Source organism: Equus przewalskii, chromosome 15, assembly GCF_037783145.1.
Source record: "Equus przewalskii isolate Varuska chromosome 15, EquPr2, whole genome shotgun sequence".
In the NCBI taxonomy this organism is placed as follows: domain Eukaryota; kingdom Metazoa; phylum Chordata; class Mammalia; order Perissodactyla; family Equidae; genus Equus; species Equus przewalskii.
The window spans coordinates 32,170,850-32,197,087 of NC_091845.1; the positions used below are offsets into that span (position 1 = coordinate 32,170,850).

The following is a 26,238-nucleotide window of genomic DNA, read 5'->3' on the forward strand; positions in this document are numbered from 1 at the left end:
TTGTTGAATATAACTAATTGGAGGGTATATCCACTGATTGAAGAGATTTTTTTTAGCGTCTACTATGCACAAGCGACTGTTCAGGTGTCAAGATAAAGAGTGGTGAACAAAACAGACCAGGTTCTTGCCTTCATGAATTGTGGAGACAGAGGTTAAGTCAGGTTGGTCAGAACATGGGATGCAAAGCAGAGTAAGTAGAGAGAATATTGGCTTTGCTGTCATTTTCTGTTCCAGGAATGGTGGGTGGTTTTCATGTAACATACAGCTCTGTAGATTCTTCCCATAGCCCTAGATTGAGAGGGATCGTGTGCAACATTATGACTAGGGGAGAAACAGGGCTGTGACTGCGCGTTAATGATTGCTACTGTGGGTGGAGTGAGGAACAATGGCTTATATACTTGGGAATCAGGCAGACCTAGGTTTAAATCCCAGCTCTGGCACTTAGTAGACAAATTTTGGGAGAGTTATTTAACTACTGTGAACTTGTCCACTCTTCTGTAAAGATGCGGAGAATTGACAGAGTTGTGAAAATTAAAAACTCCAGACAATATTTATTCTCCCCATGTTTTTTCTTGCCTTAGTTTTACTTATGTGTAAAATGGGGATACCGCTGTTAGCTTTGTGTATTCTCATGGAAACTAAAATGAAATAGATGAAACTACTTCAATATGGTTTATGATGTGATATTACTATATGTTATTTCTGGAAATGGAAGATTTTCAGGCTCTTAGGCAGCTCTGGGGAATGGAAGAGCTCAGATTCTTCTAGAAGTGGGAAGTCTTGGATACCCACATTAGCAACCTAACTAATATAATTTAGCTACTCTTTTCTCTCTTCTTTGTTATCAGCTGATAGCTAACCTGCTGCTCATAATACCGTTTCTTCTTCACATTCCCAGGAGAATCTGGATTGGCCTTTTTGAGCACTGGGCAGTTTTGGGCAGAATTTTCACACCCACTCGCATCTAGGCAGTTGGTTGATTGACCTGTAGAGTGGGTCCCCTTGGGTCTGGTGTTTACCAGTGCTTGTTCCAACAGTAGCTGTTCTGTCTCAGTTGCTTCCTTTGCAGGGGCTGTGGGGCAGGGGTTTCCCTCAGAAGGTGGCTGTGGTCACTGCAAGCACTAAACCAACCTGTCTAGGAAAATGCAATGATTGTTTAAAGGTATTGGAGGCAATCAAGATGGGCTTTATGATGAGAGATGGCCTTTGAGATTTCTTAAACTGCAGATGATTATTTTTTCGTTTTCCCTTTTCTTTTAATAAGTAGTTAGTGATTTGTATTACTTCTTGGAATCAATTGAAAATTATTATTTCTTGAAGTAGCTCCCAGCTGATATATCAAGTTCTCCTTAGATTTTCAGCTTCTAAAGAAAAGATTCAATAAACTTTGAGTTATTAGTAATTTAGTTGGTAAATTATTCTTGATAACTCAAGATTTCACCAAGTTTTAGAGATAACTTTGACTCAAAATTTTTTTTTTTTTTGCCTAATGTAAATCCTACTCAGTTCTCCCAGCTTCTCGTAGATTTCATTGTTAAAGTTTGTGAACTGTTTCTTAAAACTATTTGACCACAACCAACTAGTATTTTAGAAGTACCTAATAATGTTTGTAATATACGCTCAATGTCTTTGTCTAACAAAATTTAACTCTTTTTCTTGCAGGTAATTTATCCTCAACATTCCAAACTTACTGATAAAGAAGTAAGTAAAAATATTGCTCTGTATAGTCTACTGTTGTACTTCTGTTTGTTTTTATTGGTGTGTTTGTCAGCATATATACCTTTTGTTTTCTTTTTCAGAAAACCAATATTTGCTATTTGTCTTTTCCAGATTCAAATTCAGGTAACTATTTTTTCATGTCGTTTTTCTGTTCAATCTTATACGAAGAATACTGATTATACTCTTAATATGTGAAAATCGATTGAAATAGCATTTAGAATAAAAACTCAATTTAGTCTAACAGATCAGTGATTTTGGTTAGTTCTATTTGGTTATTCATTAATAAAGCATTAGTTTTATTAATGCCTAGTCATGTCTTGTTGATTTCAGTTGGTTCAACTTTTAGAATAGCTGTTATGTTGTAATGAGGTAAAACATCTTGGAGCAATAAACTGTTGAAATAGTAAAAAGATTGATAATCAGCGACGTTGGTATGTTTGAAGAGTTATAGTAAGTAGTTTACTTTTAGTTCAGGATTTGGGAGCTTGCCAAGAACTATAAAGGCAGTGAGTTTAAAAAGAAAAACGGTGAATCTGGCTATGAAGCATGGCCATCAATTACTTGCGATAATTTATATGAGTTAATATATGTAAAGCACTTGGAATAGTGCTTGGGATATAGAACACACCATATAACTGTTGGCTGTTATTATTAAGCTTGTTTTCTGCTGGTCTCTTTCAAATTCTCCCTTTGTGTGGTCCTAATTGTTGAAATCTTTCAGGTTACTTCTTTTGTTTCCCTTTCAAAATAGCTTTTCAAGCTTATAGTGACCGGAACATTCAGCTTCTTAGACCACACACAGAAACCTCTGAAGCAAAGGCATTTCTGTTCTCTTTCCTTTTCTGGGTACTTCTATATCCTGTTAACTTAATTAAGTTAATCTGATTTTAGAGATTTGACATTTTAATTTTTTAAAGCATTTTCTCCATTCCTATATAAATGCTTTCAGAGTTTTTTCCTATACATTTGGAACTCAGTTTTCATGAAATATGTAAAAAAGAAGTGATATCTTGGTAAAAAAAAAAAGATGCCTTTGAGAGATCCCAGTAGGGCTTTTGTTCTGACCTGGAATTAATGGAATCTTTTAGTATGTTTTGACTATTAATGAAATAGTGATAGAGAGGTCTTCTAGGATCTCTCCTCATTTCAGATAACGTTTTCCTTACAAAGGCCACACATGCAGTTAGTCCTAAATGTGATGAAGTTGGATTGGACTTGCAGGACTCAGGGTGAGCTGAACTGTGTGGATTGCAGGATGAACTGACTTTGTGTTGTTGGAGTCCTAGTAGATTATACTGTACACTCTTCTCTTTCAGATCAGAGTTGGTTTTCGTGCTTCTCTCTCTCTTTTCACCTCTCTACATGAACATCAAGGCTAAGAAGTTAATTATATGGTATTTGGATAGCCTTTTTAATTTCTACTTTTGTAGTTAGTCTCTCTGTGTATCATTTTCATGTTGGAAGTTAAACTCAATTGTAAATCAGTGTAAATCATAATTTTTTTTAATGGAAGGCTCTGCACAGACACTATTTATTTATGTAGTTTAACTAGAAAGAGTCCAAACATCCTAAACATAGATCCAGGGTAACAAACACCCTGATGAACATTAGTTTTTATTTTAAAAGCCAACTTTAGAGTGTATTCTGTATTGTCAATGTTGCAATAAAAGCGTCATTTTTAGAAACACGAATTGGTTGCTGAGAAGGATGCCTATACCATGTGCACTTCAACACTCCAACGATATGGTGGAGGAAAAAAACCAGCATAAAGGCCCAGAGCAGCTGCTGTAAATTAGTATTTCTTTTCCTCTCCTATTCCTTTCTTTTCTCTTCTCTTCTTAATTCTTCAGGTCAGTCATCACATTCAAAGTCTTACGTCCCCACGTAATCACAATGATCATGGCATTGAACAGCTGCGGTGTGGAAAATACTATTGAAATGAACATTCTCCTTGAATTGAAATCCTGGTATTTCGAAAATAATCTCCAGTTTATTGCTGCCACTTCAGTGATATATTCAGCACTTTAGACTAAAATTCTTGGCACAGGCAATGCCCAACCTGTTGTTTATACCTCTGGGATGAGGAATCACATGAGCAGCAGGCAGAGCGCGTGGAAGCCAGCCAGCCCTGTGAGCTACGGCTCCATCCAGTCTGTCTGCACGGTCATGGCGGGAATGGTGACGGGAAAGAGCTGACTGAGGGGCGGACCGCATTGTCCCTGGAAAGGCCTAGCCTTACCACCACCATCCAAATCAGAATTTATTCAATATTATAGGCATTTGAGTGACCTAAAGATGTTTTGTAATGCCTTTTTTATAAGCTACACATCAAATGAAATGTGGTTCATTTTATTTGAAGTATGGTTGGTACTTAGGAGTAAAATCGACAGAAGGTTTTAAAAACAGACATCTTGCCATCTTAACAGATGAATATTAATCTAGACAGCAAGAGACTGCATTTTGTATGTATTTGAGATCACTATTCTCAGTTGTGATTATCCAAACAGTTTGTTTCAGTTACATGTTTATTAAATGGAAGTTTGGGATTAGTGTGCCAACTTTGAAATGGATTTAATTTTTCCCAAAAGAGCTTTTATTGTTATGGAAGGAAATCCGGGCATACTAGAATGGTCTTTAGGAAAGAGTCATAATCTGAGTTTCGTTTCCTTGGCGCACACTTAAAAATAAGTAAAACAACATTTAGACTCTACGGCAAGCTATACAGATAAAGAACAATGCTTTTGGGATTCCCAGTGGAATAATTTGACAGTCCTCTGCCTCCTCCATCCTCTACTCACATACACCTTAGATCCTATGACTTTAGAAAAATTTTTGTTTGGTTTGTTTTTAGGTTTCAAGTTCTTGTTCCATTTGAATGGCTTTTATCTTTAGGAGCCTAAGTTTAAAGTAATGTCTTCTCTCTGATAAATATTTGTCAGATTTTTTTTCTCCTTCTTGTTTACCATTAACATAATATGGATGTAGGTGTTCCTGAGGCTTAAGCAGTGGTGGGTACCTAAGGACTGAAATCACTATGTTTTAATCATGTCCAGAGAGAAAACTCAGCATTAGTAGAGAGAGTTTCAAGTAATTATGAATCTGAGGAAAAGACTAATTCTTGCTCTGGATGGATTAGACATGCAGACAATATTTGTCTCACCCAGTTTCTTCTCTGTAAACAGCGGGAGCATCGTCATGTGCTTTACACTTCCCAGTGGCAAAAGCAGTGCTTCTGACACTATCTGTATTGAAGGGCCAGTTGGATTTTTTTAAGTTTCTAATCTGTTGTGGACCAGTGCTTTTATAAAATGCAGTTTAAATGAATTATTAGAAAAACGAAAGGGAGAAAAACCAAAGAAATGCAAAATAAAAGTCCACATTTGTCATGGCAATATCAAATTGCTATAAGGGTTTTTGATTGCTTAGTATCTGTTTGGATATCTATTTCATCATGATTTAGTAACAAGAGTTTGTGGACCGGCATCAGTCTGTGGACTACACTTTGAGAAGCTCTAGTCTAAAGTCCTGCTTTTCAGCAATTTCAGCTCAACCACTCTAGTCCTAGGGAGAGTGATTACGTAGAGCCGAAGACCAAGAGATGGGGCTAGCTCTTGAAGTCTCATGTTTTATTTTAGTATTATGCATTCTGATTCACTCTGTAGCTGTGTTTGTACTAATATAGAAGTAGTCTTTAAAGTTGTCTGTTCTCTTTAGGCAAAACATTTAACCTTTTTTCTTCAAATCTCTAAGTGATATTTTTGGTATAGGCACGTGCCCTCTGTTTACCTTTAGCTCTCCAGTCTTGGTTTGATTGGCAGATGTAAAAGAAGCTTGCAGAATACTCAGTACCCTTGAAAGTTTTAAAATGGGAGGAGAGCTCTTCGTGGCATACCACCTGACATTCATGTAGCAGGAGCCATGACTGAAAGGACTGGCTACTTACTTGAATGAACTGTATGGCACAGAGACCAGTGAGTTCAAGAACTCAGTGAGGGGTGTTTTTCAGGAGGACTTTTTTTTTTTTACTTTTTTATAGTAGTCTAAATAGTTTATAACATTGTGAAATTTCAGTTGTAAATCAGTATTTGTCAAATACCATGTAAATGTGCCCCTGTACCCCTTGTACCTCACCACCCCTGCCCAGTAACTGCTAAATTGTTCTCTTTGTCCATAAGTTTCTTTATATTCCACATATGAGTGAAATGATGTAGTGTTTGTCTTTCTCTGTCTGGCTCATTTTGCTTAACATGATGTCCTCAAGGTCTATCCATGTTGTTGCAAATGGGATGATTTTGTCTTTTTTATGGCTGAGTAGTATTCCATGGTGTGTATATACCACATCTTCTTTATCCATTCATCAGTCATTGGGCACTTGGGTTGCTTCCATGTCTTGGCTATTGTGAATGATGCTGCAGTGAACATAGGGGTGCATAAGTCTCTTTGTATTGTTGATTACAAGTTCTTTGGATAAATACCCAGTAGTGGGATAGCTGGGTCATATGGTAATTCTATTTTTAGTTTTTTGAGAAATCACCATACTGTTTTCTATAGTGGCTGCACCAGTTTGCATTCCCACCAGCAGTGGGTGAGGGTTCCCTTTTCTCCACAACCTCACCAACATTTGTTATTTTTTGTCTTGGTGATTATAGCCATTCTAAGGGTGTAAGATGATATCTAAGTGTAGTTTTGATTTGCATCTACCTGATAATTAGTGATGTTGAACATCTTTTCATGTACCTATTGGCCATCTGTGTACGTTCTTTGGAAAAATGTCTGTACATATCCTCTGCCTACTTTTTGATTGGGTCGTTTATTTCTTTGTGGTTCTTTGTGTGAGCTGTTTATATATTATGGAGATTAACCCCTTATGGGATATATGATTTGCGAATATTTTCTCCCAGTTGGTGGCTTCTTGTTTCATTTTAATCTTGGTTTCCTTTGCCTTCCAGAAGCTCTTTAGTCTGATGAAGTCCCACTTGTTTATTTTTTGTTTTCTTTCCTTTGAGTGGACATCGTATTTGTAAAGGTCCTTTGAAGGCTGATGTCCAAGAGTGTACTGCCTATATTTTCTTCCAGAAGTTTTATGATTTTCGATCTTACTTCAAGTCTTTGATCCATTTTGAGTCTATTTTTGTGTATGGAGAAAGAGAATGATCTACTTTCATTCTTTTGCATGTGACTATCCAGTTTTCCCAGCACCCCTTATTGAAGAGACTTTTCTTTCTCCATTGTATGTTCTTGGTTCCTTTGTCCAAGATTAGTTATCCATATATGTGTGGTTTATTTCTGGGCTTTCAGTTCTGTTCCATTGATCTGTGTGCCTGTTTTTGTACCAGTACCATGCTGTTTTGATTACTATAGCTTTGTAATATGTTTTGAAGTCAGGGATTGCAATGCTACCAGGTTTGTTCTTGTTTCTCAGGATTGCTTTGGCTATTCGGGGTCTTTTGTTGCCCTATATGAATTTTAAGATTCTTTGTTCTATTTCTGTGAAGAATGTCATTGGGATTCTGCTTGGGGTTGCATTGAATCTGTAGATTGCTTTAGGTAGTATGGACATTTTAACTATGTTTACTTTTCCAATACATGTACATGGAATATCTTTCCATTTCTTTATGTCATTATTGATTTCTTGCAGTAGTGTCTTATAGTTTTCCTTGTATAGGTCTTTCCCCTCCTTGGTTAAATTTATCCCTAGATATTTTATCCTTTTTGTTAGTATTGTAAATGGGGTTGTGTTCTTGAGTTCTTGTTCTGTTACTTCGTTATTAGAGTATAGAAATGCCACTGATTTTTGTACATTGACTTTGTATCCTCCAACTTTGCTGTAGTTCTCGATTATTTCTAATAGTTTTCCAGTGGATTCTTTAGGGTTTTCTATGTATAAAATCATATCGTCTGCAAATAGTGAGAGTTTCACTTCTTCAGTGCCTATTTGAATTTCTTTTATTTCTTTTTCCTGCCTAATTGCTCTGGCCAAAACCTCTAGTACTGTGTTGAATAAGAGTGGCAAGAGTAGGTACCCTTGTCTTGTTGCTGTTCTCAGCAGTATGGCTTTCAGTTTTTCCCCATTGAGTATGATGTTGGCAGTAGGTTTGTCATATATGGCCTTTATTATGTTTAGATATTTTCCTTCTATACCCATTTTATTGAGTGTTTTTATCATGAAAGGATGTTGGATCTTGTCAAATGCTTTCTCTGCATCTATGGAGGTGATCATGTGGTTTTTGTTCCTCCTTTTGTTAACATGGTCTATCACATTGACTGATTTGCAGATGTTGAACCATTGCTGTGTCCCTGGTATGAATCCCACTTGATCCTAGTGTATGATCTTTTTAATGTACTGCTGTATTCAAGTTGCCAGTATTTTGTTGAGGATTTTTTTTTTTTAAAGACTGGCATCTGAGCTAACAACTGTTGCCAATCTTTTCTTTTTTTCTGCTTCCTTTCCCCCAAATCCCCTCAGTTTATGGTTGTATATATTTTAATTGTATATATTTTAGTTGTGGCATGTGGGATGTCACCTCAGCATGGCCTAATGAATGGTGCCATGTCTACGCCCAGGATCTGAACTGGCAAAACCCTGGCCGCTGAAGCAGAGCGCGCAAACTTAACCACTTGGCCACGGGGCTGGCCCTGAGGATTTTTGCATCTATGTTCATCAGTGATATTGGCTTGTAATTTTCCTTCTTTGTGTTGTCCTTGTGTGGTTTTGGGATCAGGGTGATGTTGGCTTCATAGAATGTGTTAGGAATATTTCCGTCTTCCTTAATTTTTTGGAATTGTTTGAGAAGAGTAGGTAACAAATTGTCTTTGAATATTTGGCAGCATTCTCCTGAGAAGCCGTCTGGTATTGGACTTTTATTCTTGGGGACGTTTTTGATTACTGTTTCATTCTCTTTTCTTGTGATGGGTTTTTCAGATTCTCTATTTCTTCTGTCAGTTTTGGCAGGTTGTAAGAGTCTAGGAATTTATCCACTTCTTCTAGATTGTCCCATTTGTTGGCATATAGTTTTTCATAATATTCTCTTGTAATCTTTTGTATTTCTTTGGTGTCTGTTGTAATTTCTCCTCTTTCATTTCTAGTTTTATTTGAGCCTTCTCTCTTTTTTCTTAGTGAGTCTGGCTAAGGGTTTGTGAATTTTATTTATCCTCTCAAAGAATCAGCTCCTTGTTTCATTGATCCTTTTTACAGTCTTTTTTGTTTCAATTTCATTTCTTTCTGCTTTAATGTTTATTATTTCCCTCCTTCTGCTGCGTTTGGGCTCTGTTTGTTCTTTTTCTAATTCTCTTAAGTATAGTTTAAGATTGTTTATTTGAGCTTTTTTTTTTGTTATTGTGGGCCTGTATTGCTATGAATTTCCCTCTTAGGACTGCTTTTGCTGCATCCCATATGGTGTATTTTCATTCTCGTTTGTCTCCAAATATTTTTTGATTTCTCCCTTTATTTCTTCGACAACCCATTCGTTGTTCAGTAGCATGTTTAGTCTCCGTGTTTTTCTTCCTTTTCCAGCTTTTTTCTTGTAGTTGATTTCTACTTTCATGGCATTATGGTCAGAAAAGATAGTAGATATGATTTCAATCTTGTTAAATTTATTGAGGTTTGCCTTGTTTCCCAATATATGGTCTGTCCTCAAGAATGTTCCATGTGCGCTTGAGAAGAATGTATATTCTGTTGTTTTTGGATGGAGTGCTCTCTATATATCTATTAAGTTCATCTGGTCTAGTTTTTCTTTTAAGTCCACTATCTCATTGTTGACTTTTTGTCTGGATATCTCCTCTTAGGTTTGTTAATGCTTGCTTTGTACTTTGGTGCTCCTCTGTTGGGTGCATACATGTTTATTAAGTGTTATGTCTTCTTGGTGGAGATCCCTTTTATCATTATATACTGCCCCTCTATGTCTCTGTTTACCAGTTTTATCTTGAAGTCTCCTTTGTCTGATATAAGTATGGCAACCCTGCTTTCTTTTGTTTGCCATTAGCTGGGAGTATTGTCTTCCATCCCTTCACTCTTAGCCTATGTTTGTCCCTAGAGTTGAGATGTGTTTCCTGGAGGCAGCATATTGTTGGCTCTTGTTCTTTAATCCATCCCACCACTCTGTGTGTTTTGATTGGAGAATTCAATCCATTTACATTTAGAGTGATTATTGATATATGAGGGCTTAATACTGCTGTCTTATCACGTTTCCTGGTTCTCCTGCATTTCCTTTGTTTCTTGTCCCATATATTTCGTACTACCAATTTGATTAGGTAGTTTTCTCTGTTGGTTGTCTTCTTTCTCTCCTTGTTTATTGTAAATGTCTCTGTTCTTATTTTGTTTAATGGTTACCCTTAGGTTTGTGTAAAAAAATCTCATAGTTGAGATAGTCCATTTTCTGATAGCCTCTTATTTCCTTAGACTATACTGATTCTATCCCTTTCCTCTTCCCCTTCTAAGTTATTTCTGTCGTATCATTTTCCATCTTGTGTTGTGAGTTTGTGGTTAAAATGATGACATCATTTTTGTTTTGTTGTTTTCCTTTTCTTTATCCTTAATGTTAAAGTTAAGTGTTTACTAACCTGATCTGATAGAGAGCTACTGTTTTCTGATTATTGCCTACCTGTTCATCTCCTTGCTCAGGGCTTTGTAGCCTCTTTCCTGTTTTTTTTTCAGGTATGACAGCCTTCTTGAGGATTTCTTCTAGGCAGGATGATCTTCTGCCAGTGAACTCCCTTATCTTTTGTTTATCTGGGGAAGTTTTTATTTCTCCATCATATCTGAAGGAGATTTTCACTGGATAGCGTATTCTTGGCTGAAAGTTTTTCTCTTTCAGGATTTTGAATATGTCCTTCTACTCTTTCCTAGCCTGTAAGGTTTCTGCTGAGAAATCTGCTGAAAGCCTAATAGGGGTTCCTTTGTGAGTTATTTTCTTCTCCCTTGCTGCCCTTAGTATATTTTCTTTGTCCCTGACTTTTGCCAGATTCACTACTATATGCCTTGGAGTGGGTCTTTTTACATTGACAAAGTTAGGAGATCTGGAGGCCTCTTTCACATGGATTTCCTGCTCCCTCCCCGGATTTGGGAAGTCCTTAGCTGTTATTCCTTTGAACAAGCTCTCTGCTTCTTTCTGCCTCTCCTGCCTCTCTGGAATACCTATAATCCTTATGTTGCATTTCCTGATTGAGTCAGATATTTCTCTGAGAGCTTCTTTATTTCTTTTTAGTCTTAGTTCTCTCTTCTCCTCCCTCGGAAGCATTTCTGTAGTACTATCCTCTAACTGGCTGATTCTCTCCTCCATATTGTCAACTCTGTCATTTAGGGAATCTAGATTCTTCTTCATTTCATCCATTGTTGGTTTCATCTCTAGCAATTCTGATTGGTTCTTTATGGTTTCAATCTCCTTTGTGAAGAAGCTCCTGAATAAGTTAATTTGTCTTTCTGTGTTTTCTTGTAACTTGTTGAGTGTTTTTATAATAGCTGTTTTGAATTCTTTGTTGTTTAGGTTATGGATTTCTCTGCCTTCTGGGTTGGTTTCTGGGTACTTGTCACTTTCCTTCTTGATTGGAACTTTAATATACCTACTCATACTGCTTGGTGGGGTAGATTTTTGCTTCCTCATGGTGTTCTTATCAGATCACAGCTGCCATGTACCACCACAGGCTGGGGATCAGGCCCTGTGTATTCTGGGCCCGGCACAAGCAGGGGCTCTAGCCACTGACTGCTTTTCTCTCTGAGTGACTGATCAATGGCAGATCTGGAGCACTGGGCAGGGGGAGCGGTACTTTGCTTCCCCCAGCCCCTGCTTGTCTCTCTGAATGGAGCTCTGGGTGATTGCAGCACTGTGCACTTTCCCTTTCTCTGCCACTGCTGCCACACACTCTGCACCGTCCTCCGGACGATTCTGGAGCTGGAGTGCCGGGCGGGGATGGGGCGCCTCTCTCAGCTATGCACCTTCCCCTCTGGCTGCCACATTCTCCACACTGTGCTCTGGATGACTGGGGCTGGAGTACCAGGCGGGGATGCCTCTCTGGGCTGCACTCTTTCCCCTCTTGGCTGCCACACTCTCGGCACCATGCTTTGGATGAATCTGGGGCTGGGGTACTGGGTAAGGGCTGGGGCATCTCTCTCAGCTGCGCTCTTTCCCCTCCGTGGCTGCCACTCTCTCCGCACTGAGCTCTGGACAACTCTGGGGCTGCACACTTTCCCCGCTGCCATCGCCACGCTCACCACACCATGCTCCTGACGATTCTGCAGCTGGAGTACCAGGTGGTGAAGGGGTGCCCTTCTCACCTGTGCACTTCCCACTGCCACAGCCTGTCTCTCTCCATGGAGCTCCTGCGAATCAGCTTCTACTTCCTCCAGAGGATCCAGCCCCACCACCACCTTCAGGCATATGGTTGCATGGATCTCCCAGATGTCTTTTGTGATGTGTATATGTCCTCTGTTGGTGTATGAATGTCCTTTAGGTTATATGTTAGAGGGGAGAGTCCAGGGGAAGAGCTCACTCTGCTGTGATGCTGATGTCACTACCAGGACTTTTATTTTCTGAGTGAAGAAAAGAAGCTTTGGATCTCTGCTCCAATTGGCAGTGAAATAGCATTAAAAAGAAAGCAAACAGTTTTATTGAGAGATAATTCATGTAAAGTATACAAATGATTTTAAGCATATTCACAGAGTTGTGCAACTGTCACCACAATCAGCTTTAGAAAATTTTCATCACCCAAAAAGAAACTCCATACTCCATTTTCCTCCCACCCACCTCCATCCCCCCAGTACTAGGCAACCACCTATCTACTTTCTGTTCTCTATGGACATACCTATTCTGGATATTTCACATAAATCGAAGTAATCTTTTGAAGTCCATTTTGACTTGAAAGAACCAGTATGATGTAGTGGTCAAGACCACTAGCTCCAGAATCAGATTTCTTGGGTTTCTGCTGTTAAGCAGATTTGTTTGTTTGATGATTAAATAGCACTTCTGTGCCTTGATTTCCTCATCATAAACAGGAATAATAATGAGACCTACCTGAGAAGCATGAAGACCAAACGAGTTAATATATCTAAAGCGTTTAGAACAGTTCCTGGCGCAGAGTGAGCACTCAATGAATGTTAGTGCTGAACTTGTATATTGCAAGGGGAAAAAGTCACTTCTGAAATTATCACAAAATAATGAAAATAATTTTGACCTAGGATTCTATTTGATTTTTGTTGTAAGAACTTAGTTATTTGGAAAAGGATGATGGAGGAAGGTTACAGATTATCTTGGTTTAAAGAGTGTCGGATTATTAGTTCTGTTTTCTGGGCTAGTAAATGTTAGATTAATTAAAATGGAACTTTTCCTAAAGCCGAGCAGAGTTGCCGTTTCCTTAACAGCAACTTTATCAAGGGAAAGCATTTATCTTGCTCTTGATCAAGAACTCGTGTTAAGATCTGTTTTCCTTGGAGAGCTGTCATTTAATCTCAAAATTTGTGTAAGTTATTCCTTATATCTTGGTTTATATGAAGAAAAAATCATTTGTATTAAAAATTTTTCCCCCATTTTTGTGTTAATAATCAGAAGGTTGTGGTGTGCATAGCATAACTTCTAGATCCTTTTGGATCTTTGTAGATCTTTAATTTTCTTAGTTACTATATTGGGTAAGATGCTTGGAATTCAGTACAATTGTAGGTCAGTTGTGGAGTTTTATTTTAGAATCATTGAATATAACTGCTGAAAGTGATTATCTTATGATACTCTTTACTTTTGTTGACAAGGAAATTGAGACCTTGAGGTTAAGTGACTTCTGGAAGGCTAATTATTGATGGACCTGGGACTAAATCCTATTGATTGTAGCTCCTTTTTCTGCAGATCATAACTTTTCTCTTATGATCACATGTAATCGTTGCCATCTTTCACATGTAATCATTGTGTTGCTTATGTAGAGCTACAGTCTGTTGTTATATAGACAAACTGAATGGGTCATACTAACAATGTAGATTTAATTTTGATGAGGTTGTAGGGTTCAGGATTGCCCTGCCATTCCTAGGTATCGTTTTCCACAAGGCAAATGTACAAAATCTGGTTGCCAATCTTATCACGATAATGGTGAGGTCAGGATGGAGAACAAAGGTCCAGCCAGACCTTTATTTCTTTAGTAACCTTTAGTGTGTGAAGGGACAGAACTCTGAAACGTAAAATGGGAACCATTTACCTCAGTTCACGAAAACACTATGGCTAAAGCCTTTTTGACTTGGTGAACCAGCTTTCTGAACAATTCTCTACAGCTTGCGAGTGCAGCTGGTCACTGGAAAAGTCTCACAGCATGCCCATGATGTGGGAATGGAGCCAGGTGGATAGGGATTTAAGGCTATAGAAGCTTATTACTTTCTTTCCACAAAGCTCAGCATTCCTTACATTTTTCAGATCTGAACGTCTCTTAAAATCCATTGCATTTTCTTGTTCTATTTTACTATGTGTCTCAGAGAAATTAGTGTGTACTCCTTGGTGGATTTTTTCTGTCTTTCTTTCTTTCTTTTTTAAAAAGAAAGTTTTAAATGTCTTCTAAAGAGAAAAATTGAGCCATCAGTATATAAATCTGTTGAACTAAAACAATGTTAGGAGTGTTTTCCATCATCTCAGGTTTCATGTGTTTTCCTTATTTTTAGACTATCTGTTGTAACAAGAAACTGAATTGACCCACCCTCCAGTTCCCTTTATTTCTTCCCTCCACCACCACCACCAAAGAAATATTAGTTTTTATAATTGCATCTAGGTGTACATACTGACTTGCCTTTTAAAAAACTTTAACGTATTATTGAGTTTCTACTTCCTTTCTTGAGAATTTCGTCCCAATGAAATATAGGTACTTTTGTGTGTAATAAGTAATAATAACATCTTGAACACATTTTATATTTAATATAATCTTATTAGTTCTAAATATAGTAACTGGGAAGAATTTGAGTGACAAGCTTCTTCACGTGTCTCTTACTTTTTAGAGTATTTACATTTTTTTGTAATTATTGCCTGACAGTTTAGGTAAAGTTTACGTGTTTTAAAAGGTTCGCTAGTGGGCCGGCCCCGTGGCACAGCGGTTAAATTCGCACATTCCGCTTCGGCGGCCCAGGGTTCGCTGATTCGGATCCCGGGTGCGGACTGGGCACCACTCGGCAAGCTGTGCTGTGGCAGGCATCTCACATATAAGGTGGAGGAAGATGGGCACAGATGTTAGCTCAGGGCCAGTCTTCCTCAGCAAAAGGAGGAGGATTGACAGTCAATGTTAGCTCAGGGCTAATCTTCCTCAAAAAAAAACCAAAAAACAAAAATCAAAAGGGTTTGCTAAAATGATTAAAATTTAAAAACTTTATTTTTAATGAAAATGATTAGAATATTATGGCTGTTACTTGGGCACTTTTTGAATCTGTTATATCTTTAACAGATTTCTTTAACAATTTCTTTTTTATGAGAAAGATTGGCTTTGAGCTAACATCTGTTGCCAATCTTCTTTTTCCTTGAGGAAGATTATCCCTGAGTTAACATCCATGCCAGCCTTCCTCTATTTTGTATGTGGGATGCCCCCATAGTGTGGCTTAATGAGCAGTGTGTAGGTCTGCACCCAGGATCTGAACCTGTGAACCCTGGACCACCAAAGTGGAGCACATGAACCCAACCACTACACCACTGGGCTGGCCCCTATTATGTCTTTTAAAAAAAATTGATTGTGAAATATAAAACATATGTTTTATACAAACACATTTGAAGGTCAAGAAATAGAACTTTGCCAGAACCTCAAAAGCTCCCTCATGACCCCTCTCAAACACTGTTTTCCTCTCCCCTCCAAATGTAACCACTGTCCTGATTCTTACAGTAGTGAATTTCTTTTCTTTGTAGTTTTATCACCCACTAATGCATCCCTAAATCCTATGGTTTAGTTTGCCTGCTTTTTGAAAAAAACTTTATATAAATGGATTCAAACAATATATGTTCTTTTGTATTTGGCTTCTTTTGCTCGTTGTTATGTTTGTGAATCGATATTACGTGCAAACAGTTTTCAAGAAATTTTAGTTACGTGGGGAAAATGGAATAGGAAAAATCATAAAGGGACTTAGGAGTTTAAGATGCATGTTTTACTAAGGACTCTGCCTCTAGCTAGCAAAGTTGGCTTTGAGCAAGTACTTAAACTCTCAGGATCTCTTTTTTCTTTTCTAAAACATGATTGAATGGGTTTAAATGTTTGATAGGACCCTTTCAGCTCCTACCTTTGATGAAACCAGATAAATAAATGTTATACTATGCTATCCTTAATTTCTTTCATTTTTGTTTTCATTAGGTTGTCTTGGAGATACCCAGTTTTGTTTCAGATTTCGACAGTCTTCTGGGAGGAGGGTGTCACTGCATTGTCTCCTGGATCAATTTGACAAAGATTTACCAGTTTACTTAAAGGTTGGAAAAGTAGTAATAGAAGAATGTCCGTGTGAGAGGAAAATTTAGAATTCAGTTACTCATGTACCTCATATAGCATTCAGAAATAGCTTGCTTTTGTTTTGATACTATATTATACCACTGAATTTCCTAAGTGCGTCTGATTCATAAGGATTAGGCATGTGAATGAAAGACTTTATAAAATTACTGTTCTTGAAACATATTGTAATGCTGTTGTGAATTATGGAAATTGATTAGAATGTTTAGGTAATTTTCTTTCATTTGTTAATAACTCTTTGTTTAGATGTGAAAGTGGGGGGGTACTCTACCAGTACATATCACCCAGAATTGAAGATTCTCTGTGGTAATCCCTACCTACTTTATGATAGAATTATAGTTGTCTCTTTCTGATTTTTTAATGAGCTTTCTTTTACAGTTATTGTTTATTAAAAACAATTTTAATAGTTCAGATGATTTCAGAGTGTAGGTTTCTGTTTGGTACTCTACAGTTACATCTCTGATTGCTTGAAGAACATTTCTTTTTTTTTTTAAAAAAGATTTTATTTTTTCCTTTTTCTCCCCAAAGCCCCCCGGTACACAGTTGTATATTCTTGGTTGTGGGTCCTTCTAGTTGTGGCATGCGGGACGCTGCCTCAGCGTGGCTTGACGAGCAGTGTCATGTCCGCGCCCAGGATTCGAACCAACGAAACACTGGGCCGCCTGCAGCGGAGCGTGCGAACTTAACCGCTCGGCCACGGGGCCAGCCCCAACTTGAAGAACATTTCTATCTGATGTTGTATCAGCACATCCAATATGAACTTGACATCATTTGCCTAAAATCAGCATTTGTAGTTTACCTCTCGGGTTCCACTAATGACAGGAACTCTCTTCCAGTTAGCAAAGATACTACCTTTGAAATATCTCTTATAGCTTTTTACTCCTTTCCATGATCTTCTGCGAATCACTATTGACATATTACTTCAACTGGTGATAAGTTACTACTTATTAGAGCTTTTTATGTCTAGGCACTGTATTAATGTGTACCTTATCTCATTAATCTTTCCTATGGAGTTCTGAGAGAGTTCCTTTTGCAGATGAGGGAACTGAGGGCTATTGAGGATAAGAAATTTGCCCAAAGACATCCTATCTCTTGTTTTTTCCAATGCAATATATCTTACTCAGTGTTGCCAGCTAAAGTGTACATATATATTATATAAAAAATAAATAATATCTAAAATGACTACCTATTGCTTAATGAATAAAGAGCTAATGATAGGTACCATTTCCTTGTTCTCACTTTTTGGGCCTTTCAAAACAAGACCTTTACCTTTCCAATTTCCAACTTCATCTCCTTTCTTTACATGTGCTGTATTTTAGCCAAACTGAACTATGTACTTTTTTTTTTTTTAAATAGGAATCTTTTATTTTTTTTTTCTTTTTTCTCCCCAAAGCCCCCTGGTACATAGTTGTATATTTTAGTTGTGGGTCCTTCTAATTGTAGCATGTGGGACGCTGCCTCAGCGTGGCCTGACGAGCGGTGCCATGTCCGCGCCCAGGATTCGAACCAACGAAACACTGGGCTGCCTGCTACGGAGCATGTGAACTTAACCACTCAGCCACGGGGCCGGCCCCTGAACTATGTACTTTTTCCTGAGATAGCTTGTATTTTTCTCTCTCTGCATGTTTTTGCTCAAATTCCTGGCCCTCTAAATCTGGAATGTCTTTGTCTTTGTTTAAATCATATTCTTCCTTCAATGCCCAATTCAAAAACAGTGGCCTCCATGAAATCTTTACTGATTCCTGTAAGACTGAAGTAATCTTTTCCCTCTTGGCCTCCTCCTAACACTTTGTGCTTTCTTCATGGTACCCACCCCGCTATTATATAATAATAATTTTTGTCCTTTTCTTATCCATTCTTAGATTGTGGTCTCCCTAAGGAACTATATCTTAACGCATCTTTTTATCTTCTCTAACACAATGCCTTGTTCAAAGTAGGTGGTCAATAAATATTTGTTTAAATAATAACAGTCAGATAAGGAACTTGGTCAAAGTTTATTCCCTTAGGATATAAAAACTTCTTAAGTTTTTTGGAGTATAATTACCTTTCAAATTTTATGTTGACAAACATTCCAGTGTTTCATTATTATTGGGTAAAAATGTAACTGGCTATGCAAGATTCAGATTGGCATTTAACTCCTTATATTTCCTCTCTTGAAATTATACATTAGCATACCTCATTTTGTTAAGACTGATCCCTAGCCCAGAATTGTAGGCAGAATTAAAAAAACACTAAATAGGGGCTGGCCCCGTGGCCGAGTGGTTAAGTTCGCGTGCTCTGCTGCAGGCGGCCCAGTGTTTCGTTAGTTCGAATCCTGGGCGCGGACATGGCACATCAGACCACGCTGAGGCAGCGTCCCACATGCCACAGCTAGAAGAACCCACAACGAAGAATACACAACTATGTACCGGGGGGGCTTTGGGGAGAAAAAGGAAAAAATAAAATCTTTAAAAAAAAAAAACACTAAATATAGCTTTGCGGAAAACATAGAATTTGTTTCATAACTTCTATTAACTAGTACAGATAGGGATAAAGAACATAAGCTGAGTAAGTTATAGGGAGAAAATCTGATTTAGTGCTTTAGTTGTGATTATTACATCTTTGGGCAAGTTAGCAGGTTTTTCTCTGGCAGTTAGTGTCATGAGTATTGTCTGTGTTGATGGAAAAGCGTAACTAGCTCTTTGTGTACACCTGATATCTCAGTTCAAGTTTATAAAGGAACCTGATGTTAATAACAAAGGATGGCAATATATGTATTTTTTGTATTTGTCACTTCTTTCATAGAAGGATCCTGCTTATTTTTATGGATATGTGTATTTCCGACAAGTTCGAGATAAAACTCTAAAAAGAGGCTACTTTCAGAAGGTAATTTTCATTTACACTAATAAAAATATTTTTATATTGTGGTTAGAAAAATAGAAACTGTTAGAATGAACAGTCTTTTAACAGTCTTTAAGTACAGATATTTTATCTGTAAACATACTAGAATTTATATTTTATCTTTGTTTTCTTAAGATTAAAGATACCTGTGGATTTTTAACTGCTATTGAATTTTGCCTTTCTTCTCTGTGCAAAAACCAGAAGAATCTGCTTAATTTTCACATTTTAGAATAACGGAAAGAATAAACAGACTGTAATATTGTTACAACTAACAAAAGCCTGCGGTATCTTTTTGAAGAGCCAATAAATATACTTCAGCAACATCTTAGTTACTGTTGTTTCCACTCTAAATGCATAATCCTTTTCTTTCTTAAAACAAAAAAATCAGTTGGTTCTGATTTAATCCTAGCTAACAGAGATGTGCCTTTACCTTCTGTAACCAGAATGTTCCCTGACCACTAGTTGATACTGGATAGAAGGGTAAAAAAGTAGTTTTCAAGAAAAATAGATTTAAAAAAAACGAATCAGCATAATCTATATCTGAAGTGATCAAACTATAAGGTCACAATTTCTAAATATGTGACTTTGACCATTGAACTCTAAAATATAAGTTATAGGTCTCAGTTTGAAACAGCATCACAATTTGCTCTTACTGGGAAGAGTTCAGCTGGCTAATTCCTGATATTACTTTGCTAATGACAGTAGTAGCTAGGCTTTGAAAATTATCCATGACATTAGTCTGTTTATAGGAAATTCTTTTTCCTGGAGAGCAGGAAAATCTATGAATATGCCTTTATGCTCTTAAAGTATAGTAATAAGGTTAAGCTTTTTGTATTCTGCAACTGTAGTTTTGTGTTTGCTTTTAACCATCCATTGTAAGAAGCCTTATTTCAAAATCCACACGTTTTGCTAAATTTAGCTTGTAATTGATTATGTAAGAAATGACAAATAAATTTTAATCATTAGGAAATTAAAAAAACGTTTCTTTTTCCCTCTAGTCCTTGGTTTTGATCAGCAAACTACCTTACATTCATTTTTTTCACACCGTGCTCAAACAGATAGCACCAGAGTATTTTGAAAAGAGCGAACCTTATTTGGAAGCAGGTAAGTTAAACATTGAGTTAGGTGCCTTTATGTTGAGCTTTAAAAATTTTACTGGAAATGAGTGATAAAAATGAAGTTGGCTTTCTGGGGCCAGCCCCATGGTGTAGTGGTTAAGTTTGCTGTGCTCTGCTTTGGCAGCTCGGGTTCATGGGTTCAGATCCTGGTCACAGACCTACACCACTTGTCAGCCTTGCTGAAGCAGTGACCCACATACAAAGTAGAGGAAGATTGGCAGAGATGTTAGCTTGGGATGAATCTTCCTTAGCAAAAAAGTAAAATAAAATAAATGAAGTTGACTTTATGAAAAAATTACTTAAGAATTTTAAGGCTGTATGGTGGTCAAGAGATGTAAAACTATTCTTCTGGCGTCTTTACATATTAACACCAAAGATTATATCTTTTATTTTCTCCTTTTGTAACTTAGATGATGCCTATTTGTTAGAAAAATAATAAATGTCAAGTTGACATTTGTGATTCAGAGTACTACTAAACAGAAATCCTTATGTCGCTTGATACAGAGAGAGGCCTCTGCCAGGGGGTGTGCTTTTGTAGCTGATTTTAGTAGTAGTAAATGAATAGGAAAACTCCTTTTAAACCTATTATTTTGTTGCTTTCAAAAAATTTGTTAACCAGGGGCTGGCCTGGTGGCGCAGTGGTTAAGTTCTCACGTTCCACTTCTCGGGGGCCTGGGGTTCGCTGCTTTGGATCCCGGGTGCGGACATGGCACTGCTTAGCATGCCATGCTGTGGTAGGCGTCCTACATATAAAGTTGAGGAAGATGGGCATGGATGTTAGCTCAGGGCCAGTCTTCCTCAGCAAAAAGAGGAGGATTGGCAGTAGTTAGCTCAGGGCTAATCTTCCTCAAAAAAAAAAAAATTTGTTAAGCAATTTATATCCTAGACATAGGTGTATTTCTGGTGAAATGTAAGATATTTTCACTACTTTCACTTTTCTTTTACCTTTTATCTTCCATTCATCCCAATATATTTTTCCTGCTCTATGGAAAGTAGTTCTAATGTTCCATTTTTCATATTTTAATTTCCACTTATACTAAGAAAATATTTTATTATATTTTTCAGCTTGTAATGATGTTGATCGATGGCCTGCCCCAGTGCCAGGGAAAACACTACACCTGCCTATTATGGGGGTGGTAATGAAGGTAATAGCTTATATTTCATTTGTCTCCTTTTTAAAGAGCTCTAAGAAGTTCACACATGAGTTTTGCCTTTTAGCTTCCTGGTAACAGTCAGTCCTGTTACTGCTTTCACTTATTTGTCGTTGACGTGAAGAGTTACAGAGATACCACAGTTCATCTGGTTGCACAGAATCATTAGTCACACAACTCCAAGTTCCACCAGTCCCATTTCACCCTATAGAGTTTGCGTGAAGGTGTCATTCTTATAGAATACATGTGAATGTAAATGCCACCTCCTAGAATTCTGCAACTTCATGGCCCTCCAGAGATGGGTGGTATTGCAGAACACTTGTAGAATTGAGTATGAATTAGTAAAAATTAAAAGAAATTAGGAAAACCATTGGTTCTTAGTCTTAAATGATCTTAACGTGTAATGTCAGACCCAACAGGTCCATCCCAGGGTGTTGTGCTCTATTAAGTTTTGTTGTTGTTTTTATTAAATGAATTAGCATTTTGCTCTCAGGCTTTATATGACATGTGCTCTAAGTGCTTTTGCAATTCATTTTCAAGTTGGACTTATTTTCGGCAATCTCTCTGTTTAGGTATACTCATTTCTGTAGGATCTTTGTTCTGTTTTTTCCCTGGGAAATTATAAAAAGTAGTACTCATAACTCTGGGTTGAGAATTCTCATGGTTTCCTGTGAGACTTATCCCATAGTTTGGCAAGCTTGAGAGGGTGTGTTTGGGTGTGTGTATATTAATGAAGCAAAGATGGGAACAATAAACAGGGAGTGGCGTGAAGTTGATGTCCTTTTCTGTTTTTCAACACATGTGCTTCTCAGTGAGTTAGTGATTTCTATGTGTATGGGAGTACGGAGACCTTGGTTCACTTACCCTCTGCTGTGTTAAAAATAAATATGACATTAGTTAAGTTTTTTGTTTTTTTAAGACTTTACTTTTCCTTTTTCTCCCAAAAGCCCCTGGTACATAGTTGTGTATTTTCAGTTGTGGATCCTTCTAGTTGTGGCATGTGGGACGCCGCCTCAGCATGGCTTGATGAGCAGTCCCATGTCTGTGCCAGGATTCGAACTGGTGAAACCCTGGGCTGCCAAAGCAGAGCACGCAAACTTAACCACTTGGCCACAGGGCCAGCCCCTGACTTTAGTTTTTTAATCTGACCTAAATATTTTGTTTTTGTGGCTTTTTAGGCATTGCTGAGTATACCTTTTTAGTGGCAGAATGGAGCACTTCTGATTTTTCATTGTAGTAGGACTTGCAAATTAGAGAAAGGACGTTCTTTTGTAGCCAAGGTTAATTTTTTCTCTTTCTCTTTAAGGTACGGATTCCCACATGTCATGACAAGCCTGGGACAACTCAAATAGTGCAGTTAACTCAGCAGGTAGTATGGTATTACGGTAGAATAATCCAGCACATAAAGTCTCTTTTAACAGAATTTTTAAACTAGCAAATGCAGAGTTTCTTGGGCTTATGATATATTTCTGAATATTACTGAAATATCCCATTAAATAATTTCTTAGTGAATTGATAATAGACTTCCTAATGTTTCTCAGATTTTTTTTATTTTTCTTTCTCTGGTAGACACTGAAGAGAACTCAGAGTTTATACTGTAATTGTGAGGACAGGGGGAAAGTAAATATTCAACAAGGGTTAATTGTAACAAAACCTCTTATCTTAGAAAAGTAGTCAGCCAACTTCTGTTTTTAAGGAAACAGTCGAAAGGATTCTGTAGTTATGATTGCCTTTTGTTTTTCCCAAAGCTATATGTGTTTATGGGTGGGATTGAATTTTTCACCAGAAGTGTTTTGACTGGTGTATTAGCGCTTCCATTGGTCTTTGAATTGAATGAAAGTGGAGAGCAGTAGGTAAACTAATTTTGCCTAATATATATGTCAAGTAGTAGTATGGTAGTATTTCATGCAGTTGTGAGTTAATCTAGCATCTGACTGTTGGACTAATGCTTTATCTATGGGATCTGTGTTATCCTTCACCTTTTGCTGTCTTAGAGGAGACGAGTAAGACCCGTTCTCTTTGTGGATGCTCTTGGAGGAAGAGAATCTTAAAAGATACACAGGGCAGCATGGCTTAATGATCATGAGAAAGATAGGCATATTTTAAAAATCAATTTCTGTAAATTTTAATGACATCTTCTCTTTTTTCTTTTTTTCCTCTTAGGCGGACACACATATATCTGTTATTTTACCTACTGTTCATGAGGTGGATCTTTTCAGGTAAAGAATAAGAAATTTTGGTAACTGCCTTTTCTCTTTTGCTTTGTGATATTTCTGTGAATTTCTTTAGAAAATGAATGTTCTTATATGAAATGTGGAAGAAACTGGAAGAAAATAGTTATATTTGACATGTTATAAGTCAGTGGTTCATCCTTGACTTAATGTTATGAGCTTTGACAATTAGGGAAATTTGGATATAGATTGGATATTACATGGTAGAAACAAATAATTTTTTGTTTGGTTTGGTGTCAGAATGGTATTGTAATGATGTAAGAAAAATGCACTTATTTTTTTAAAGATCCATTTTAAAGTATTTTAAGGTGAATGCCATGAAGTTTGTGTTTTACTTAGAATACTTCAGTAAGAAAAAATATATGAAGTAAAAATGGCAAAATATTGTTAACTCTGGATGATATGTTTGTGGGGGTTCTTACAGTATTGTCTTTATTTTTTGTATGTTTACAAGTTTTAAAAATGCAAAATAAAAAGAGAGAGAATCTAGCACTGAAAAAAGAAAGAAGGAAAAGATACTAATATTTGTGCCTTAGCCAAAGCAGCTAAATAGGAATCTTTGGATTGGTGCCTGGGTTCGAGCTCCCAGATGTTCTAATGTGTAGCCCAGCTTGAGAAACCACTGCTCTAAACGAGCAATTACTGAATACTAATACATGTAATCAAGGGTCATGTGAAAGACTTAGAATGTGAGTTTTTTGTTGCTGTTTGGTTGTTTTTTTTGAGGAAGACTGGCCCTGAGCTAACATCTGCTGCCAATCATCCTCTGTTTTGCTGAGGAAGACTGGCCCTGAGCTAACATCTGCTGTCAATCCTCCTCTGTTTTGCTGAGGAAGCTTGGCCCTGAGCTAACATCTGTGCCTATGAAAGTAGCTAACATCTACTCTCTATGCGGGATGCCTGCCACAGCATGGCTTGTCAAGCGGTGCATAGGTCAGCACCCGGGATCCAAACCAGCAAACCCTGGGCCACTGAAGTGGAACATACAAACTTAACTGCTGCGCCACCAGGCTGGCCCCTGGAATGGGGTTTTTTATTTGATTTTTTTTTGGTGACCTTTAAACTTCATGGAATACTGCTTTAAAGATTGATTAGTTTTATATGCTAGATTTGTTTTATACACTTGGCCCTAGCACAGCCCAGTAATCCCACTTCTAGGTGTTTGCCCGATAAAAATGAAAACATATCCACACAGACTTGTATGCGAATATTTATAGCAACTTTTTCATACCAGCCTAAAACTGGAAACAATGCAAATGTCCATCAATTGGTAAATGGATAAACAAAGTGAGATACATGCATGTGCATGGAATACTTTATTGTTGGTGCCATTGAGTGGATTCTGACTCCTAGTGACCCTGTGTACAACAGAGCAGAACCCTGTCCAGTCTTTTTTTGGTGCCATCCTCTCACTTTCCAGCACTATATCAGATAGTACTCCACTGCTATTCATAGGGTTTTTGGGTTTTTTTAAGATTTTATTTTTTTCTTTTTTCTCCCCAAAGCTCCCCGGTACCTAGTTGTGTATTTTTAGTTGTGGGTCCTTCTGGTTGTGGCATGCAGGATGCTGCCTCAGCATGGCCTGACGAGCGGTGCCATGTCTGTGCCCAGGACTCGAACTGACAAAACCGTGGGCCACTGAAGCGGAGCGCACAAACTCAACCACTCGGCCGCGGGTCGGCCCCTCATAGGGTTTTCATGGCCAATTTTTTTGGAAGTGGGTGGCCAGATCGTTCTTCCTAGTCTTAGTCTGGAGGCTCCACTGAAACCTGTCTAGCGTGGGTGACCCTGCTGGTATTTGAAATACCAGTGGCAAAGTTTTCAGTCATCCCGGTATGACAACTGACGGACGGATGGTGTGGTTCCCTTACCGGGAAACAAACCCCCAGCTGCAGCAGTGAGAGTGGTGAATCTTAACCGCTAGACCATCTCATGGAATACTGCTCAGCAATACAAAAGAAGAATGAACTGTTGGTACAGTCAACAACATGAATGACTCTCAGAAGCATTATGTTTAGTGAAAGGAGCTAGATTTTAAAGAGCTACTTACTGAATGATTCCATTTATGTAATATTTTGGAGAAGGCAAAAGTATAGGGGCAGAAATCTGATCAGTGGTTGCCTTGGGGTTGGGGAGGGAAATTGACTACAACGAGGATGAGGAATTTTTCGGGGTGATGGAACTCTTCTGTATCTTTGGTGAGGGTGAATTTTACTGTATGTAAATTATAAATCTTACTTAAAAACAAGCTACTTTTCTTTTAAAAAGTTAAATGTTGTAGCATTCTTAGAATGAAAAAGGGGAGTGTCCCTCAAATAAATGAATAAATATCACAGGAAAAATATACTAAGAGGGATGCATACTATTTATAGTTTTGATATTCGTTAAGGAGTACATTGAAGAATAAGTACAATTTGATTGCCAGACATGTTTTCTTTTGAACTACTGGGTCCAAGTGTTAATGCTTTTTTGTTTGTTATGAATTATCTTTGTTTTTGTGGTAATTAATTACTCCTACCACCAACACCTTTGATTAGCATTCGTCTCTTCTCCTGAATATGAATTACATGTTATTGTTTTTAAACTAGGACAAGTTAATTTGTTGTTTTTTAATTCTCATTGCTCAAGAGATGAGAAAACCAACCCTTGAAGATTAATAACCTCACAGAAAGATAGTACTGTGTCAAGCATTTAATATCTGAT

General features: G+C 37.6%; 1 protein-coding gene across 5 annotated transcripts in view; it reads left to right on the plus strand.

Moving 5' to 3' along the window:
• Window positions 1–26,238, plus strand: part of DENND6A (DENN domain containing 6A) — a 63,652-nt gene that overhangs the window by 12,702 nt on the left and 24,712 nt on the right. For 3 of the 5 annotated variants that reach the window (XM_070574863.1, XM_070574867.1, XM_070574866.1), the window contains 8 exons: window positions 1,663–1,701; window positions 1,800–1,842; window positions 16,006–16,118; window positions 18,940–19,020; window positions 20,034–20,139; window positions 21,219–21,298; window positions 22,611–22,673; window positions 23,468–23,523. In XM_070574863.1, coding sequence (XP_070430964.1) covers window positions 1,663–1,701; window positions 1,800–1,842; window positions 16,006–16,118; window positions 18,940–19,020; window positions 20,034–20,139; window positions 21,219–21,298; window positions 22,611–22,673; window positions 23,468–23,523 — 581 coding nt within the window. The remainder of the gene's footprint in view (window positions 1–1,662; window positions 1,702–1,799; window positions 1,843–16,005; window positions 16,119–18,939; window positions 19,021–20,033; window positions 20,140–21,218; window positions 21,299–22,610; window positions 22,674–23,467; window positions 23,524–26,238) is intronic. The other 2 variants (XM_070574864.1, XM_070574865.1) reach the window with 1 other exon arrangement.